The sequence below is a fragment of the Thamnophis sirtalis genome, unplaced genomic scaffold (genome assembly GCF_051295495.1).
Source record: "Thamnophis sirtalis isolate CommonGarterSnake01/CBP01778 unplaced genomic scaffold, rThaSir2_p1.2 scaffold_10, whole genome shotgun sequence".
In the NCBI taxonomy this organism is placed as follows: Eukaryota; Metazoa; Chordata; class Lepidosauria; order Squamata; family Natricidae; genus Thamnophis; species Thamnophis sirtalis.
This window is the reverse complement of record NW_028261390.1, coordinates 15,755,120-15,776,607: the sequence shown is the minus strand read 5'-3', so window position 1 is coordinate 15,776,607 and position 21,488 is coordinate 15,755,120. Positions and strand designations below refer to the sequence as shown.

At 41.5% G+C, this 21,488-nt stretch overlaps 1 protein-coding gene across 1 annotated transcript in view; it reads right to left on the bottom strand.

Moving 5' to 3' along the window:
- Positions 1-12,163: 12,163 nt before the first annotated feature.
- Positions 12,164-21,488, bottom strand: part of GRID2 (glutamate ionotropic receptor delta type subunit 2) — a 1,117,957-nt gene continuing 1,108,632 nt past the window's right edge. Inside the window, exon 16 of the mRNA XM_087724106.1 lies at positions 12,164-15,718. Within this exon, the coding sequence (XP_087580232.1) occupies positions 15,296-15,718 (423 nt within the window). The 3' untranslated portion in view covers positions 12,164-15,295. The remainder of the gene's footprint in view (positions 15,719-21,488) is intronic.

Genomic DNA, 21,488 nt, shown 5'->3' with positions numbered 1-21,488 from the left:
TGTTCCATTGGTTGATTGTCCTCAGTCAGAAAATTTCTCTTTTATTTCTAAGTTGAATCTCTCCTCGGTCAATTTCCATCCATTCTTCCTTGTCTGATGCCTTGAAAAATAGGCGGAGCCCCATTTTCTGTGACAGCCCCTCAAATATTGGAACGCTGTTTCCACAAAGGAGAATATTTGTCTCTCAGGGTTGAAACTGAGTGGGCCTGGATGCTTCCTGAGGTGAGCCACAGTGGCGCAGTGGTTAAATGCAGCACTGCAGGCTACTTCAGCTGACTGCAGTTCAGCAGTTTGGCTGTTCAAATCTCACCGGCTCAAGGTTGACTCAGCCTTCCATCCTTCCGAGGTGGGTAAAATGAGGACCCGGATTGTTGTTGGGGGCAATAATGCTGACTCTGTAAACCGCTTAGAGAGGGCTGAAAGCCCTATGAAGCGGTATATAAGTCTAGCTATTGCTATTGCTATTGTTGCCTATTTTCTCGCAGGCGTTTCTAACCCCTCACGTATCACCGATGTAATACCTAGTTTAGGTAACGAAACGTCTTCGAGCCAAAGCCAACTCAGCTCTGGAGAGGACGCCACGAAGCCTGCGCTTCGAAGCCCTTCCCAGGCGGAGGCAGGGAGCGCCCTGGGCATCGTTCCTGGGCAAAAAGCCCGGCTAAAGTTGTTGTTGAGGGTAACCTGGCCCTTCCCTCCGCCTGCTTCCTTGCCCAGGCCGCGCGGGAGCCCAGCCCAAGCGCCGGAGCCCTGGCGCCGGGGAGCGCCAAGTCTCTGCCCGAGCTCTCCGCCTGCCGCCCCCTCGGGTGGCTTTTTGTGTCGCGGGGTTGTCCCCTGCGCAAACAACAGGTTGAATATTGTAGGTGCAGGTTATTAAAATGTCGCGCGGACAATGGCGGTCTGTGTCCCATTCGCCACACTTGACTTCCCCTTTGAAAAAGGGCGCGCACCATGGGACGCGCGGTTGACTTCCAGCGTGAGGCAGTCTGCATAGTTCGCAGCGCCGGCCCGGTCTCCTTGGCGATCGCGTCGCGCGGAAGGAGAGCGGAGGGCTACGCGGAGAGTTATTGATAGCCCCCCCGGGACCTAAAGGGGATGCCTTTTTCTTTAAGAGACCCTCCAGCGCCCTTTGCCAGATCCGCGAAGTCTGACGGGCGAGAAAAGGCCCGCGGTATTTTTTTCCCTTCTTCTTAATCGATTCCCTTCCCTTCACTCAGCCGGAAATCCATTACATGCTTGGGGTTGGTCCGTGTTTCTGTTTTGTTTTCATAAAGACGATGAGCTTGTGGGGGTCTCCCCCTACCCCCCCCAAAAAAAGTATTTCCCTCTCATGCCTCCGTTTCGCAGGCTGAAGACTTAACGCTGGCATTTCCCAGCACCAGTAAAGTCTTTTACCCCGTTGCAATCTTGGATGGGAAGTTTCTGTGGAGAGAAAGACCGTCAAATTCTGAATCAGAATCGAGTTGGAAGGGACCTTGGAGGTCTTCTAGTCCAGTGTTTCTCAACCTTGGCGACTTTTAAGTCCTGTGGACTTCAACTCCCAGAACCCCCCAGCCAGCAGAGCTGGCTGGGGAATTCTGGGAGTTGAAGTCCATAGGACTTAAAGTCGCTAAGGTCGAGAAACACTGTTCTAGTCTATCCCAGGGGTGAAATTAATTTTTTTTTGTTTTACTACCCGTTCTGTGGGCATTGCTTGGTGGGCGTGGCAGGAGAAGGATATCTCCATTCCCACCCCATTTCAGGGGAAGGCTGCTGCCAAGGTGGTGCAGTGGTTAAATGCAGCACTGCAGGCTACTGCTAGATCAGCAGTTCAGCGGTTCAAATCTCACCGGCTCAGGGTTGACTCAGCCTTCCATCCTTCCGAGGTGGGTAAAATGAGGACCCAGATTGTTGGGGGCAATATGCTGACTCTCTGTAAACCGCTTAGAGAGGGCTGAAAGCCCTATGAAGCGGTATATAAGTCTACTGCTATTGCTATTGCTATTGCTGCAAAATCCCCATTCCCTCCTCACTCCTGGGGCCAGCCAGAGAAGGTATTTGCCAGTTCTCCGAACAACTCAAAATTCCTGCTACCGGTTCTCCAGAACTTGTCAGAACCTGCTGAATTTCACCCCTGATCTAGCCACCTCCTCAAGCAGGAGATCCTACTATACCTGTGATGGCGAACCTATGGCATAGGCACGAGGGGCCATTTGTTAGGGCACGCAAGGCGTTGCTTTGTCAGCTGGCCAGCACGCATGGGAGCGCTGGCCATTTGGCTTCGGCCTTCTTTTGAGGCCATTTTTCGCCCACCGGCGGCTTCCATGAAGCCTCCGGAGCACGAAAAACCGTCCCTGTGGGCAAACCGGAAGTTCAGGAACTGAGTTACAGTTTGCTCATAGGATCGTTTTTTTGCCCTCGGGAGCCTTCAGGAGGCTTCCCTAAAGGCATCGGAGGTCGAAAATTGGCCCCACGGAAAAACTGGAGGTCACCATACCCAAACTTCCAGGTTCCTCATAAGTCTGTTTTTCGCCCTCTGGAGCCTTCTGGGGCTTTCAGGAGGCTCCCCTGAAGGCTCCGGAGGGCAGAAACTGGCCCTAGGAGCAAATCAGAAGTGACTTCTGGTTTGTCCGTATGTCTATTTTTTGCCCTCTGGAGGCTTCAGGGAAGCTCCGGAGGCATCTGGAGGGCATCTGGGGGGGGAGAGGGTGTTTTCGCCCTCCCCAAGCTCCTAGAAAGCCTCTGGAGCCTGGGGAAGGCGGAAAAACAGTGTAAAAAGTGGGGGGCGTCGTTGGTCACGTGTGCATGCGCAGGGGGAAGTGTTGCATGCATAGCATTATGGGTCTTAGACAAGTCTTCTTAAAAGCAAGTTTGTCTTATCCAAACTAAGTTCTTGGTCTTAGTAAACAAAGTATTACTTTTCCCAGAAAAAAAATAACACATGATAGAATGCAAATCACATTTATAGCGCAAACTTTTGGTTTACAATTCTTCTCCTATTGGTTAATGGGGATTTCAGAAGCAGTGGATATGATCAAGAAATCTACTCGAGTGGATGATTTTATTATTTTTTTCAAACACAGCAAGTATATTTGTTGAAACTATCCAGCCTATTCTTCTTCTTTTTTAGTTCTTATTAGTACAATAGTTTCCTTCGTAGACCTCGACTTTTCTTAAATTTAAGGCGAAGGAAGAATCAGAAAGAACAATGACAGTTGTGGTTCGCACACCTCATGTCCTTTTAATTACAAGTTCGTAATTAGGCTCGTGTTCACTGGTTATCACTATGGTGCAAATGAGCTTTTAGACAATGATGTACCTCACTGAACACCAACAAAATGCATTACTATTTAATGCAATGGGTAACTCTGCTTATACAATGTAAAGAGGAGACTCTGCAAGAGGCTTAACTTTCATTTGCTGCCAGCAAGGCATCAGGCTAGAAACCTGGAGATATGAGTTCTAGTTCTCTCTTCACCACAAAGATGGATGACTTTGAGTCTGTCATTCTCTCTTAGATTAGGAAGGAGGCAATGGCAAATCACTTGAAAAACCTTGTCAAGTAAACTGTAGGGCCTCATCAGGAAATCTCACAGAATTCTACACAATTTAACTGGAGAAAAAAGTAGAAGGAAAAAAAATAAAACTTGGTTAGAACTTCAAGTTAAACATTCCTCCCAACAATTTGGCTAATGTCCCATCAATCAGGCTGGGGGGGCAAAATTTATACCCCTCAGACAGGGTCCGCAACTTGGGAATCCTCCTGGACCCACAGCTGAGTTTCGACCATCACTTGTCAGCTGTGACCAGGGGGGCATTTGCCCAGGTTCGCCTGGTGCGCCAGTTGCGGCCCTACCTGAACCGGGAGGCCCTCACAACAGTCACTCGAGCCCTTGTGATCTCTAGGCTGGAATACTGCAATGTGCTCTACATGGGGCTGCCCTTGAAGAGCATCCGGCGACTTCAGCTAGTCCAGAATGCGGCCGCGCGAGTGATCGTGGGCGCACCACGGTTCGCCCACATAACACCGATCCTCCGTGAGCTGCGCTGGCTACCTGTTGATCTCCGGGTGCACTTCAAGGTCCTACTTACCATCCACAAAGCGCTCCATGGTAGTGGATCTGACTATTTGAGAGACCGCCTTCTGCCAATTACCTCCCTGCGTCCCATCAGATCGCACAGGGTAGGCCTCCTCCGAATTCCATCCGCCAGTCAGTGCCGACTGGCGACTACGAGGAGGAGAGCCTTCTCAGTTGCAGCTCCGACGCTATGGAACAATCTCCCCGTGGAGATCCGCACCCTCACCACCGTCCAGGCCTTCCGCACGGCCCTCAAGATCTGGCTATCCCGTCAGGCCTGGGGATAGGACTTTACTCTCTCCCCGCCTGAATGCTGAGTGAATGTTGTGCTTTTATTGGTTAATTATTTTTTTATTCACATTTTCTTTTATGTCTTGTCTTGCACTCCCCTCCCTCATTATTGTAAGCCGCCCTGAGTCCCCTCAGGGAAAAGGGCGGCCTATAAGTGTTCAATAAAACTCTAAAAAACTCTAAAAAACATTGCATGAGTCTCAGCAGCCCATATATTGCAATGCTATGTTTAACTTGGGTGGGCTTCAAAAATTGTAGCAATGGGTTCGCTGCACCATTGCTGGCTGGGTGTGCCCATGGTGGGCGTGGCCTAGTTGGCTTCCTGCACCACGGCGGCATGGGGGGCGTGAATGGGGCCACATGGAGACTCCTAGGAGGGTGGTGGTGGAAGGCACAGAGTGGGGTGGGCATGGACAGCCAGGGTGGCATTTGCGGGTTTGCCAAAACTGGGCAGAATGCTAGCTAGAGGATTGCCTGAACCTGTGTGAACTCCCAGCAGCCCACCCCTGATTTAACTCCCTTAGATCCTTATGACTTTCCTAAATGGACTTTCCTAGATCCTTAGGAATCTACTTGATCTACATATTTTTAAGTACCAAATCCAATTATAACTATCTGGTAGACTGCGTAAATAACCACAACAATAATTTTATATGTATCAAAGATGGACCTTAAATAAATGTATTTCTGACCAGTTAAATTTTTAAAGTTTACTAATGACCAGGAGTGATAAATTTTTAGCCTATTTAACCATATAATCTTTCACATATTCATCTTCAAGATTAAATTTTAATAACTTTTTGCAATAAGATGCTCATTGTCAATATATAATTATTCCTTAGCCTCCATTTTTTTTATCGTTAAAAGAAACTGAACTTTCTGTGGTGCATAAATTGTCTTTATTCTCCCCCACCAAAAAAATCTTCCAAAGTCAATTTTATCTACAACTTTAAATATAAAGTCCCAGTTCAAATTATCATAAGCTTCCTCCGGATCTAAAAATATCTGTGTAGTATTGATGATATTCTATTATATCAACCACGATTCCCACAATGTGTTTCAACTGATATCTTGGTAAAAATCCACATTGATCCTCCTGCACAAAATCCTGTAAAATCTGTTTTAGTCTCTCAGATAATATCATTGAAAATAATTTATAATTGTCATTCAAAAGAGAAATTGGTTGATAGTTCTTAGCAGAAGTTACATCTTAACCCTATTTGGAATTAATGCTATATTTGATTCTTTCCAAGAATCAGGCACAACACATAATTGAATTCATCAGTTCTTTAAGTAAAATTGGTTTTCGAATTGTTTATAATAGGTACACATTACATCATCTGGTCTAGCTGCTTTTCCTAATTTGACAGTTTTACCAGCTTTAAATATTTCAAAAGTGGTTGGAGTATTCACGAGCTAATTTTGTGCTTAAAATGGTTTTGGCATCTTCTGTTTCTTCAAATAGTCGTCCATCTATTCCAAAGAACCTTCTTATCTTTTATATAAATTTGAATAATAATTGATAAAGATTTCTGAATACTCACATTACAAAGCGAAATTTTATTTCTTTTCTGAATCATTTCCTTTTCCTATCTCAATTTATAGACTAACTCTTTTCCTTGAATATTGGCATATTCAAACTTCTGTTTCTGGATTGAAATGTGTTACTTTTAATATTATATTGTATACTTTCACAGTAGCATAGTATGAGTCGATTTTCTTGTTTCACAGTTCCTTAATCTGCTTATATTTGAGATTGGTAGCATTAATCTGCATGATTTCTAGTTACATATGACCAGTGCTGGAATCTACACCCTGTAGAGTAAGAAACAAATATGGAAACGGTTGATATTTAAAAACCAGATTTAAAAAGGAAATTGCTAAGTAAAATACTAAAGTGCCATCTGGCGGCCATCTGAGATTTAACTGTTGCAAACATCTGCGGTAGATTTAGAGAGAAATTGCACATAGATACCACGTACCTATGATGATTTCTTTCTCCAGAGATGGTCATCCCATGCAGATTTTGATTTCATCCAACACACAGGATATGAACTATAAGTAGTAACTTAACAAGTGCTATAAAAACTTGAGTTTCATTTAGCAACCTGCCCGCACTTAGATTATTTTCAGCTCAATCATACAAAACAGGTCACACATAAAAAGAAAAAGATAAATTGTAAAATTAATTGGGTTTAGCAACTGGATACTGTAATGATTTTTTTTGCATATGACATACACAATTTACCGTAGCTACATTTTGGGTAAGGGCCATGGATCAGTGGAAAGTGAAATTAGGAAGTAAAATTGATGGGAAATTTGTTCCAATATGGGGTTCTCAAATCTGATTGTTTGCCAGCATAAAGAGGCAATATAAGGAAATATATTTAACAGTTTTGAAAACTACGTTCCCACATATGCAAAATCTTAGCCCTTATAGGATACTTTGGTAACTTCCTCCTAAGTTTGTACTAGGAAGGTCAAAGCCAAACCAACAAAAACATCCTTTATTTAGGGAGTATCATTTTATTTAGGTATCTAGCAGCTCTAAAGAGGATGAATGAACCGTATATATTTTTGGGAAGAGAGGCCAGTTCTAATTGGATATCAGCATCTTTAATTCACCCCAACCTTACTATTCCACACTTGTATTCTGTTGTAACTTTATATTCTGTTTGGAAATTGCAAACATACACGTACTTAATCATCACATATATTGTTCCTGATGATTACGAAGATTCAGAAAAATTGAAAAATCATCTCATCATGTAGCTGATTCAGACACACATAAAAATCAAAACAGCATGAAAGGCTGGTGTGATGCAGGTAAGATTCAGGAGGAAAAATTCAGTTCCTGTTGTGCAGAAAAAAAGAATATATATCCTTATTTCCAAACATCAAAGTGAGCTTTTGAATTCAGGAAGTGCGTTTAAAAGTCAACCGTTCAACTTGCTGAACTTCTCAGAAAAGAGTACCAAAATAAAAGACACAGACGAACCCTGAAGATAAAGAATAAGGTGGTACTCTGTTATTTCAGCAGTAGCTACACAGTAGGATATATCTGCTTTAGAAGCTTTTCTTTATTTCCTAAGGTGGTTCTGTATTCTGGACAACAGAAGAATGTGTGAGATAAAATAAAGAAGGTTAAGAAAGAAACTAAGCACTGGAATCCTACAGCGAAGCACCACATTTTATAACTGAAGCAGAAAGAGTGATGGGAAGTAGGGCCAACCATTAACACTAATGAAAGGAAAGCAAAGGCTGCCAGTCATGTAATTTCATTCTGTCTTTGGATATCAATAGCATTTCCCCAAGAATCCATGGGACTCACACCTCTCTTCCATTTACACCAATGTGTAGCTTTAACAACTCAGAGCAAGCTCAGTTCTCTCATTTGTGGAGATTTTGCCTCTTATTTAGCTATGATCTGAATATTTCTAAAGTAGGGATATATATTTTTACTTAATCCTGTGCTTTACCCAACCTAGCCAAAAATCTTGGATGGGGTAGGGCTTCCCCACACAATCTGGGGTCTTCCTGGATACACAATTCCTGCTTGATTAGCAGGGAGCAGCTCTGGCCCAGAAGGCCTTTGCCAAGGTTCATCTGGTGCACCAGTTGCACTCTTTCCAAGAGCAGGTGGACTTTTAGGCTGTCATTCAGACTCTGGTCATGCAGAATGGTGCTTTGGCCTAGAGGTGGAGCCTTCACCTCACAATCAGGAGGCTGTGAGTTCGATCCTAGGTAGAGGCAGATATTTCTCTTTCGGGGCATAATGGGAATATATCTGTTGAACAAAGCTCTGTATTGGAGACAGAAAGGGCATCCGGCCATTAAAACGCTCCGCTAGCTCCATTCAATTGCCCAGACTCCACCCCGCAAGGCAGGGGTGGGTTCCGGCTTCTGTTACTGCCGGTTCTCTCAGGGACACGCGCAGAAGTAAAAAAAAAAATGCTTCTGCACTTGCAAAAAACAAGATGGCAGTGCCTACGGTGCCACTGATAGAAGCAGTTTGGAGGCATGGCCGGCCGAGTTACTACCTACCTGGCTGAACTGGTCCGAACCTGTAGGAACTCACCTCTGCCACAAGGGATTATGGGTCATTAAATGACGATGATGATTCAAGCTTTGGTCATGACTATTGCAATTAACTTTACATGGGGCTGCCCTTGGTGACCATCCAGAAGCTTCAGCTGGTCCAGAATGTAGTGGCATAGTGGTATCTCTCAGTATGCCATGAGTCACACAATAGGGAGGCAGGGAATGCTGCGGGTCCCATCCCCGAGGGAGATGCACCTGGTGGGATCCAGAAGAAGGCCTTCTCCGTGGTGGCTCCCTCTCTCTGGAACATAATTTCTCCCAGAGATTAGAACAGCCCCCACTCTAATACTCTCTAATACCCACTCTAAGGCGCTGAAGACCTGGTTCTGCCAGCGGGCCTGGGGAACCCAGAGCGGGATGGAGCCCCGATCTTCTGTCACTGGAGCAGGGGTGGGTGGGTTTGAATTTATTATATTATACTATATTAATTTATTTGGTTCTTTTTATTAGTTTTATTGTTTTAAATGTGGTTTTATATTCTGTAAGCCGCTTTGAGTCACCATGGGCGAATAGGCAGCAATATAAATCCAATAAATAAATAAATAGTTGCCAGTTTGCTTTCAGATGCCATTCATGTTGCTGATTACATAGCAGAGTGCCCAATTAATTGAGGAGTGCCTGTCTCCTCTAATAGCTGTCTGGCTAGTCCAACAGAGATAATCACTGCTATCTTAATTAAACATACAATAAATGATAGTCGTCTCCCTCCCTACATATTTGATCTGCAAAAGTACATTGCTCAATGTAACCATAAAATACTTTCATGAGGTGCTACCAAAGTATGACTTTTAATTTCTAACTTATCTGTTTAGAAATTGCAATCTTTCATCTACGTTGAATACTAATGGTTTTTAAATGTGGGGACTTTGCCCATTTTTTTGTTCAAGCTACTGACAATAATGACTTCTATTTTTGGCATTTATTGCATATATGATTTATGATAGATTGTTCAGGACTAATGCAATATTAAATCACAGAGTGATATTTCTACTCCCCCACCCTGAGTCTTTTAAGAAAGCATTGTCCTACTGAAACTAGTTAGGGGTTTTTCTTCTATTGAGGCAAATAGGAAGATTTTGTTTTATAGGATACCTATTTGGAAGTGTGTTTGCAGTATAGCACTATAATTTCAAACCATCTTAACATTTGATTGTCCAGCCTTTTGCATGTTCCATATATGCATTAACTAAATGTATTATGTCCAAAACATGCTTTTTGGAATCATAGTGGTAAAGTCTTAGATTATTATATTTTTATTTTATTTTATTATTTTATTTTATTGTATTTTATTGTATTTTATTATTTTTTATTTTATTATTGTCTTTATTATTATCCTTATAGTCTTGAACAGATTCTCCTATGATCCTTTTGGTGAAAATAGTTCAGTCCTACTAAAATTATGGAGTTATCCATGAACAAATTCCTGTAGATTAAACCTGTTACTGGATTGACCTCAGAATCAGAACAGAGATGGAAAGGATCTTAGAGGTTTTCTAGTCCAGCCCCCTGCTCATGCATGACATCCTATACCACTTCAGACAAGTGACTGTCCAGTCTCTTCTTAAAAACCTTGGAACAACTGTTAAGTTATTCCTTAAGTTCAGAATGGCAGATGTTTGTTCAAGCAGTCGACACAAGCTGAACATGACTCAATGGGAATTAGCAGATTAATTAAGTATTGTGCTTTAGGGGCTACTATTAATAAAGAGGTATCTCCAAGTGGGATAAAAAAATTGGCAAAAATGGCATGTTTGTCACATGTAAAAATGCATTTGATTAAGTTTGGAAGTGTAATTTACCTGGAAATTAAAAAAAATATATCGATTTCTTTCATCAGCTACAAAGTACAGGACAATTGACATCTGTGAAGTCCATTAAATATGTTAAATACAGTGAAGCATTACTGTACGACGCTTGATGGACATTTTATTTGGGGGTGTTGCCTGGTAAAACCCACCTACCGTACTTCTGGGAAATTTCAGTGTAAATTTCCTCCTTTAATTTATTTCTCTATTCCAGTGAATTCAATGAATGCCAGAGGTTTCAAATCAGTAATTCTCAGAGCTGTTTTACCACATAAGTTGCTCTAAGATCTAACCCAGTGATCTCTAACCATTCCAGCTTTTTGGCCTAGCGGCGGGAATGTGTGCAACCATTGCTTGCACACATGGAGCTTCATGCATGAATGTGTGTGCCAGAGGTGGGTTCTGGTAGCCACTACTGCTGGTTCGCTTGTGGGCTACTATAAAAATTGTTCAGCGCATGCGCAGAAGCCAAAAACAAGATGGTGGGGCCTATGGTGCTGCCAGGAGAACCGGTTTGGGGAGTGGATGGCCTGGGTCACTTCCAGGTCCAGCAACCCAGGCTGCCAAACCACTACCGGTTTTGCTGAACCGGTCCGAACTGGTAGGAACCCACCGCTGGTGCCTCCCCCCCCCGCTTGTGCGACCGGCTTCCAAACAGGCCGCAGCCTAGTATCAGGCTGCGGCCTGTAGGTTGGGGATCCCTGATCTAACCTGTTGAGAGGACATTGACTTTTAAAAATATGACATAAATATTAAGCTAAACATTCCTTTTCAGGCCTTTCTTAGAAATTGGAAACTGAGTAATGATTCTGCAGTTATAACGCTTAATAGCAGTAACTATTGAGTTATAGCAGTGAGAGGGAACTTGGAGTCTTAGTGGACAACCAGCTAAATGTGAGCCAGCAGTGTGCAGCAGCAGTCAAAAAAGCCAAGGCAATCTTAAATTGCATTAATAGAGGGATAAAATCAGGATTAAGTGAGGTACTAATATCACTCTAAAAGTCCTAGTAAGACAATAGCAATATAGCAATAGCAGTAGACTTATATACCGCTTCATAGGCCTTTCAGGCCTCTCTAAGCGGTTTACAGAGAGTCAGCATATTGCCCCCAACAATCTGGGTCCTCATTTTACCCACCTCGGAAGGATGGAAGGCTGAATCAACCCTGAGCCGGTGAGATTTGAACCGCTGACCTGCTGATCTAGCAGTAGCCTGCAGTGCTGCATTTAACCACTGCGCCACCTTGGAGTGGCGCAGTCTGGAGTACTGCATCCAGCTTTGGTTACCACAATATAAAAAAGATGTTGAGACTCTACAAAAAATGCAGAGAAGAGCAACCAGGATGATTAGGAGACTGGAGATTAAAACATATAAAGAACAGTTACAGGAACAGGCTAGTCTAGTGAAGAGAAGGACCAGGGGGGACATGTTAGCAGTGTTCCAATATTTGAGGAGCTGCCACAGAGAGGAGGGGGTCAAGCTATTTTCCAAAGCACCTGAAGGCCAGACAAGGAATAATGGATGGAAACTGACCAAGGAGAGATTCAATCTAGAAATAAGGAGGAACTTTCTGACAGTGAGAATAATTAACCAATGGAACAGAAGTTGCCTTCGGAAGTTGTGGGAGCTTCATCACTTGAGACTTTCAAGAAGAGATTGGACTGCCATTTGTCAGAAATGGTGTAGAGTCTCCTGCTTGAACCTGCTTGAGTGGGTTGGACTAGATGACCTACAAGGTCCCTTCCAACTCAGTTTAAACACAGTTAAGGGCCCAAGTGAATGAATGCTTTGGATTCATACTTACTTATTTGTTTGTCTACTCACATGATCGTTGAAATAGGCAGAGAGGCAAGTTTAAAAAACCATTTTATTAGACAAATTATTTAGACAAATTATACACAGAAAGCTCTGCCACTTGCAACCGAGGCCTCCAAAATGTGTTTGTGTATAATAGACAACACATAAAATAATTGAATTATCACTAAAACCGCCGCAACATCTGATATACCCCTATAACTTGTAAAGAATTTTTTCCCCGTTTTTTTGTTCTTTTTTTTTTCTTTTATAAATCAATTGTGTAGATGTTTTATGAATGTTACAAGGGGAAACAAGTTGTGCATGCTTTTAAACACTTGTACCCTGGAAACAGAATGGCCTTTCTCATGATAAGAAAATTGTTCTGCCTTACACAGTAGACAATATTATGCAGATTTCATACAAAAAACAATGACAATTACAAGGTGTTCTCCCAGAACAGAATTAGGCATCAAAATAGAGTAGATTTGAAGAATATACTTTGATTTTTTTCCTACAGCAGATCACCTAAGCTGGTTCTTATAATCAAGTCCTATCCACATAACTGAGTTAGATTAACGTAAATATCATATCAAATTAAAACAAAGAAAAAACACGTAATAAGTTGGCTTGCTTTCTACTTAACCGCAGTTTAGTTTATAAAGATTACAACTGAAGCTCATTTTTACAATTCTGAACAAGTAGAGTGTTAACTTCAAAAATGTTTACCAGGTGCTGTTTTTTGTTGTTGTTGCTGCAGCTGATGTTGTCATCAGCTTCTCATTCTATACAATTGGAACTCACATCAAAAATACATCTATAATTGAATATGTAATAAAGATTTAAACAAAAGCTTGTTTTTCCTTCCCCGTTCCCTCTTTCTTGGAGCACTATAGGACTGCAATTTAAGGCCACACCAGTCATTCTCAACAGCCTTCTTTCCGTAAAATATTTTCCAAATATTGACAGTATCGATTTCAATAGGGCTTATTCAACATTCACAATCTGTTTTTTTCATGCTCCGGAGAGCTGAAAATCAGATATCCCTGTGGATATGCATTTGTATTTTTAACCTAATGAATGCTTTCCAATTTTGCAATTTAATGTAAAAGCATGATTAACCATAAGCTTAAACACTGTTGAATAGCGATTGCAAAAAAAAAAAAAAAATCTACCGTATTTTTGGGAGTATAAGACATACCTTAGTTTTTGGGGAGAAATAGGAAAAAAAATTCTGCCTACCAGATATTCATCTGGTTAGCGTCCTTAGTCTAGTCAGCTTCAGCACATACGTTTGCTGGTTTTGAGCACCCACATGCTTTATATCCCCTAGTTGGGGATAAAAAAAACAGCTTCTAAAGCAGAACTGATCATGGGAGAGAGAAGCAATGAGAAAGGCAGGGGAAGCCCGGAAGATCGCTTCACTCCTTAGCGCCTCATTAGGGCTGAAAAACAGCTTCAAAAAAAGCTACATTCGGAGTATAAGACGCGTCCAAATTTTCAGCGTCCTTCCGGATGGGGGTGGGGGGAATGTGCGTCTTACACTCTGAAAAATACACCAAATGAGTGACTTGCGCAACTTGTTACAAATGTTAAATGGCCCTGGATGATCTAATTAAAAAGCAACAATATAAAATACGTTCGATCAAACAATGTAAATCAGAATAGTGTTAAAGCACCCCATCTTTGAAAAAAAAAGAGACTCTTTGCCCTGTACACCTTACCAGAATCCACTTGTTCTTACTAAAGCTTTATTAGACAAATTGCAATAGCACTGGCTGCTATTTTATAGATATATATATGTGTGTGTGCGTGTGTGTGTGCACATGTATTTACATATATACCCTCACACACACGCCCACTCACATATACCAAAGCATGTATATATATAGATAGATAGATAGGCATATATATGTATGTATGGGAAACTAATTTGTTTAATAGAAGATTCTGCCGTATGATACAGTTCTCTGTACATAGGAAAACAAAACAACAAAACAAAAAGAAAAAAACCCTTTTAAACTCTGTACAATTCCAGAAAGATCATATGCACTGTTGCAGTGCAAAAAGGAGATTTAACTGTAGTCTTTACTGGCATAGCGATGGCTTTGTGAAAATTCTACAAAATTGCATTCTGATGTTAAATGGTCTCTCCCTTCTCTTTACCATTTCTCTCGTTTTCGTTTTCCCTACAAAAACTGCAAGGTTGGCATTTGGTCCACAGTTGAAAAGGACACACTCTAGAGCAGAGAAGCATGAAATGAATGTCCAAGAACAGACACATTATTGCAATTATGAATATGTATATATATATATATTAAATAAAACCAATTCAAAGGTATTTCAGTGAAAGGACATTGTAATTTTTTTTTTTTACACAGACTTCATATTTAGTTCCTATATTTCAAGTGTTATGACATAATGCTGTGTAAACCTTCGGGTTCATTTCCAAAACGGTGCTTGGGAACATGTGGGAATACTAGCACCTGTACAGAGGTGTTAATCTACTGGTTCGCACTTGTTCGGGTGAACTGGTAGTGGCTCCGCCCACCCACCCAGACATCATCACATACCTTCTGCGCATGCCCAGAAATGCCACGTGAGACCGAAGCTAGCACATGTGTGCTCCTACTACCAAACCAATAGGGAAGATAAGAGGGTACCATTACTACACCTGTATGAACATTTAAACACTTGTTATCAACCCCCACCCCACCCCGGGGATCTTAAAGCTTCTACACAATGCCTAAAAAAATAAGAATACATTGCTGCTTTACAGAATGGCAAACAGTTGTTACACTTACATCCTGGTGCGCTCAGAAACAGCCTATTGGAATCATAATTGAAGACCTGCCTAGCTGAAAACTACTAACAGAGTTTTAGAAGATGGCCGGCAGTTGGTCCTACAGTAGCTCAGGTTGCATTTACTTCAGAGTAGTCCCACCAGCTTGATGGTTACAAAGTTAAAGTTGTAACATGTTCTAGAAAAGACTTACTCCAGAACCACTTTAGTTTAGCCACCTTAAAGAAACCGGGCTGGAAAAAAATCACAGCCTAACGTAGTGGAAGAAGAGAGAGAAAAAAATGAAAAAGAGGAGGGCAAGAGGAAGGATAATGAGTTGTTACTAATACTTCAGGTTTCTTTTTTTTTTTAAAAAAAAGTTACATCCAGGTTAGTTCCACAATATCACAGCCGCTCCTTGGAAAGGGAGTCCTAAGAAGAAACAGTGACAAAGCAATGTCTGCAGTTTTAGATGGACGTGCCTCGGTCTGGATCGTTGCCGATGTTAAGCCCTAGAGTCGGAGTGGGTTGATACGGAATCGAAGACATTGTTTTGATAGGACTTCTGAAGAAGCCCCCATTTGGAGCCCTGTGCCTAAAAGGGCCAGTCCGGTGTTCAGGCACGTTGCCGAAAGGGAATCCAGAAGCAGCTTTAGCTGAAAGTGTGCGACTAAGAGTCTGGATCTGCTCTGGTATGAAAGTTGTGGTCGTGATGTGAGTGTTCCTGAAGTCACTGATTTGCTCCAGGGCTTGACGCGTGGGCAAAGTGTCAATGTCCAGGGGAGTCAAGTCAATGGATGAAGTGGAAAACTGTTTATGGGGACTTTCGTCATCTGTGCAGAGGCTGTTCACACGCCTGTGGAGATGCTCTAGATCAATTTCTTTGTCATCCTGGAAGGAGCAAAGCAAAAGGGAGAAAATGAATTAATGTACTCTTTGATGCCTTCATTTTTCAAACCAAAAACAGAAAGTCTTTCATGGTGAGGGGGAAAGGAGTGTGTTCCTACCGGTTCGCACCGGTTCGGCAGAACCGGTCATGGTTTGACAGCCTGGGTCGCTGGAACCGGCAGTGACCCAGGCCTGCCACGCCCCCAAACCTGTTCTCCTATAGGGCCGCCATTTTGATTTTCGGTTCTGCACATGTGCAGAACAATTGCAATTGCATAAATTTATTTATTTTCTTTTTTTAAAAAAAAATGCGCATGTGTAGACCTAGTTTTTTTTTGCAAACGCGCACATGCGCGGAGCAAAATTTTTGCATGCACTGAACTGGCAGTAAAATTCGTACACCTGGCAATTGGCATGTATTTATGTATCCCAAAGTCATGTGATCATCTTTTGTGACCTTCTGACAAATAAAGTCAATGGGGAAGTCAGATTCTCTTAACAAACATGTTACTAACTTAACAACTGCAGGGATTCACTTAACAACTGTGATCCAAAAGGTTGTAAAATGGGGCAGTTAACAAATGTTTCACTTAGCAACAGAAATTTTGGGCTCAATTGTGGTTGTAAGTCGAGGACTACCTGTAATGCCCAGATATCAACTATTATGATGATCACTATGTAAGGTCTTCTCCCACAAAGCTATCAGTGTTAGTACCAAATCACAACTTATTTCTTTTCTATATTTTAGTAATTGTAAACTCTGAACATCCAAATCCTCACTAGCAGGGCTACTCAAAGTCTTTCATCAGTTTTTGAGTGCAATTATTTTGCATTCCTTTATTGCTATAACTGCGACTTCTGATGGAAGTATAGATCTTTAAAGTTTTGTTTGGTTTCGAGCAAGGAAAGCATTACAAGAAAGAAAAAGAGGAAAATGGAGATAAAGATAAAAGGAAATAGTGCAAGAGGAAATGTCACATAAGCTTTAGGGCCAAAATTGTGTTGTTGATAAGGAGATTATGAAGGGCTAAGGAAAATTTCTAACAGTGAATTTGTGGGTTTTAAAGGCTGCAGGTAAATTTCACATATTGATCAGAATAAATGTGCCAATTCTTTGACTGCTAATTTTGAGTGCTTTATTTGGGAGGTAATTCAGACTTAGCTGATATGTGCATTTGGAAAAAAAAAAGGGTTTATAATGATGCTAGATGAAAACTGGAAGCTCTCTTGCTGAATGAAAGCACATTTTTAGCCCTAAGTAGCATTTTTCATTATACGAATAATACATTTTGAAATTAAGTTTCATTCCTGTTGTAACTATAAAATGTTATTTTTCCCCAAAAATATGTATATATGTAATGCTAAGTATAGAATTGTTGTAACATTCTATTTATTTATTTACACCCAACTTACTTACAGCTTACAAACTTATTTTATATATATACTGGAGGAGAAAGATCTAATATTAGCTGTTCCATCCTGGTAAAAACTAAAACCATTTCTGCCATCTTTTTGATCAAATGTCTTAATAGTAGCTTAGTTTTTAAATACACCAAATTCTGTTCATGGTTTGCTTACTCCTTTTTGTTTTCAAAGCCTCCTTATCAAAATTCAATATAAATGAGGCAACAGTGTGCCAACTAACGAAAAACCAAAAATAAAGATAAATTAAATGCACTGGATTTGTGTGTGTGTGTGTGTGTGTGTGTGTGTGTGTATGCTCGCGCGTGCACTCCCACATACAGAAAATGCCTTGACTTGGATCACTGAGAATCTCCATAGACCCTTTATTGCAAGCCAAACAAATCATGATAGGATATTCAAAGAAATTACTTCATGTAGATTTTACCCACATTTTAAATTGCCGATATTTGTAATAGCTAAATGGTTCCCCCTCTCCTCTCTCCCCACCTCCCCATTTCTTAAGGCTGTAAATCACAAGGAGAACGTTTGTATAAGTTTCTTCTAAACAGTAATCTCATAAATTGATCCCTTGGCTATTGGATACAGTCACGTTCTTCTTTTGTCAGTACTCTGATTTAGAAGTGCAGACTCACATTTACTCTGATGAATTGCAAGCCTGGCTTAAAGAGAATGATTTAAAGACAATCCAGAGATATCCCTCTATAAGTAGACCAGAAAATAAATTTAAAAATAAACAATTCAGGGCTGTGAAAATTAAGCCATCATTTATATTTGACATTTTGAGGGTGATGAATTTTATAAATACCACCCGTTCTCTCAAAAGGAAGAGGTGGTTGGAACTCTGCAAAACCCAGTGAAAACTTACTTTTAGTCAAGGACGTGGGAGTTCAACCTGAATAGAGAAAAGGGATGTTCATGCAAGCTTCCTCTGGGATTTCTGACCATGCCTGGTGCTCAGAAGTCTACTGTACATTTAATTCTAAGGCCTGAAGGGGGAGCTCATGCCAATAAACATGTTACATATACTTATATGCAGTGACGTGCGGTGAGGTTTATGGCTGGTGAGGCACTGACACAGTGGTGGGTTTCAAATTTTTTTAGACTTGTGGACTTCAACTCCCAGAATTCCACAGCCAGGCATGCTCAGTTCCAATTTAAAGCGACAGCATTTGTTTTTCTCCTTTGAGAAATGTTTCCTTCTTTCTTTTTCTTCTCCCTTCCCCTCCTTCCTCCCTCTCTCCCTCCATCCCCCCTCTCAAACACACACACATACAGAGAAGTTGGATTGGACTATCTTTCCTGCCCCCTTCCCTCTCTCACTCAAACAAATGGTGTTAAGTTATATGTTATGCTTATATATAAGGTAGTACCTGACTTAAGATCACAATTGAGCTCAAAATTTCTCTTGTTAAGTGAGACATTTGTTAAGTGAATTTTGCACCATTTTACGATCTTATTTGCCATAGTTGTTAAGAGAATCACTGCCATTAATAACTTTAGTCACCCGGTTGTGAGGTGGATCTGGCTTCCCCACTGATTTCGCTTGTCAAAAGGTTGCAGAAGGTGATCATGTGGCCCTGAGACACTCAGCAATCATCATAAGCGAGAACCAGTTGCCTGAATTTTGATCACCTGATCGAGGGGGGGGAGCTACAAAGGTCATAACTGTGAAAAAATGGTCATAGCTCACTGTTTTCAGTGCCGTTGTATGGTGACTAAGTGAACTGTAGCAAGTCTGCTCATATACTGCCTGTATATGAACCGTGGTGGTGCAGTGGTTAGATTAGAATGCGGTATTTCAGGTTAATTCTGCTGACTGCCGACTACCAACAATTTGGCAGTTTGATTCTCCCCGGCTCAAGGTTGACTCAGCCTTCCATCCTTCCGAAGCCGGCAAAATGAGGACCCAGGTTGTCGGGGGCAATAGGCTGGCTCTGTAAACAGCTTAGAGAGGGCTGTAAAGCCCTGTGAAGTGGTATATAAGTCTAAATGCTATTGCAATATGTTTGCAACAACCTTTTGGTTTTTGAAGTGAAATATATAGGATGCCCTTGAAAGACATCTGGAGATTCTGGGTGTACAGTCCACACACATGTCGTCATTTGGTTTCTCTTAGCAGGCTATGCAGACAGGCAGGGCTCTTAGCAGATCTGGATTTGCCACCTAATGTAGGTGCAACAGAGAGCTATAGCAACCTTGCCTTTTAGAAATACTCTATCTGCGAACCATGTTCCCTGCGTTGTCTATGTTATGCACCCACTTAAAACAGCTGAGGTCTACATACAGATATTTAACGTGTCAAGCAGCTCTTAGTTCACGTTAAGAAAACGAAGTCAAGTAAGAGAGGGCGGTTGTGTTGATTACGCTCACAGCAACTTGTTGCTTGAAGTGCTGGTAAGAAGTTACCAGAATGAAGCACATGGATTAAACTTGTGGGAAACAGAGCCTATTAGTTTTATAGAACTGTAAGAAGACATGCTAGTCTGTGAAGATACTACAATGTATATATATTTCTAATCTCATGATTCTAATCTCAAAAGTTTCAGCAATGGGTTCTCTGTCCTATTGCTGGGTGGGCGTGGCTTAGTCAGCCTCCTGCACCACTGTGTGTGTGTGGGTGTTTTCCAGCCTCCGGAGGCTTTTCTCGAGCCTCTGGGAAGGTGAAAACTGCTTCCCCCAGGCTCTAGAACCCCTCCGGATGTCCTAAATGGGTCTGTTTCTGGCCTTCCAGAACTTCTGGGAGGCCTGTTTTTCCGCCTCCTTGAGCCTCCGCGCGGGCCCTGTATTTACCTCGCATCCAAAACGGGCTGCATGGAGATTCCTGGGAGGGGCAGGGTGAGATGGGTGGAGCCAGCCAGGGTTAGGATTTGGCAGTTCTCCAAACCAGCCATAACATTAGCTAAGGGTTCTCCCGAACCCTGGTGAACTCTTAGCAGCCCATCCCTGAGACAACCCCAAGGAACTAGGACCATAAAAGGTCATTTGTAAATAAGGGCAGGAGGGGGGGGCGATAGAATTAGAATAATGGGATAATGGGAGATGTAATCAGGGGCGGAGATGATGTCATTTGGTTTCATTCATTTTAGACACATGGGATAAGTTGTGACCGCATAAGTACTAAGCCAATGAAGGGTGGGAGGTAAATTTGTAATGGCAATAGGGAATATAAGGGGAACATATAGATGATTTATGATGTGTCCATTGTACCTCTGGGTATGTGTGTGTGTGTATGTGTGAGCGTGCGTGCGTGCGTGCATGTGTGTGTGTGTGCATGCATGCTCTCTTTGCAAAGTAGTACATAAAATTGCCATTTTTTTCTCTTGCAAGTTTTGGCTGGTGATTGTTTATTTCAAAACTAGACAACGAATCCCACAAACTCAAGCGATTGCCTAGCTACTCCTATGTATAGTACGGGTAGTCCTCGACTTACAACAGTTCATTTAGTGACCACTCCAAGTCACAACATCACGGAAAAAAGTGAGTTAAGAACTTAAGACCATTTTTCACACTTACGAACCATTTCAGCATCCCCATGCTCACGTGATCAAAATTCAGATGCTTGACAACTGACTCATATTTATGACGGTGGCAGTGTCATGTGATCCCCTTTTGTGACCTTCTGACAGGAAAAGTCAATGGGGAAATCAGTTTCACTTAACGACCATGTTACTAATTTACAAACCGTAGTGACTCACTTAACAACTGTGGCAAGAAAAGTTTTAAAATGGGGAAAAACTCACATAACAAATGTGTCACTTAGCAACAAATATTTGGGGCTCAATTGGGGTCATACGTTGAGGAATGCCCGTAGATGCTTTAAGTGAACCTTTCTTAACCAATTTTCATTCTTTATTAAAATCTTAATTGGAAGCGGAAAAATTTAATGTTGTTTGCAGGAAGGGCATTGGAGATTCTCCATAGACATATAGAAATCAACACTTGCAAAAAAACCTAGAAATTTAGTGATTAAATCTAAAGAGAAGTGTGCTCCCTCCAATCTGAACATAACTTTACCTGAGTAGTTCTGAAGAATGCTTAATACTCTGAAAAATTTTATAGAACAATTTAAGGCAGGATTTTGCATTCAAACATCACAGAAACAATGGACAGAAACGTCAACCGATTAAAGTAATTCTAATAATTGTCTGCCATTTGATCACTTGGTCATATCATTAAATGTAACTGTTAGGAGATCAGTTGCAAGTCATAAAAAAAAAGAAAAAGCACAACACCCCCAAATGTAGCTGATTGTAAAGAAATGTATATAACAATGTACAGTTTAATAAACCATCAGTTGCAGGCCTTCTTTTCTTGTTCACATCTTATGAAACAGGGAAGTACAATCTTA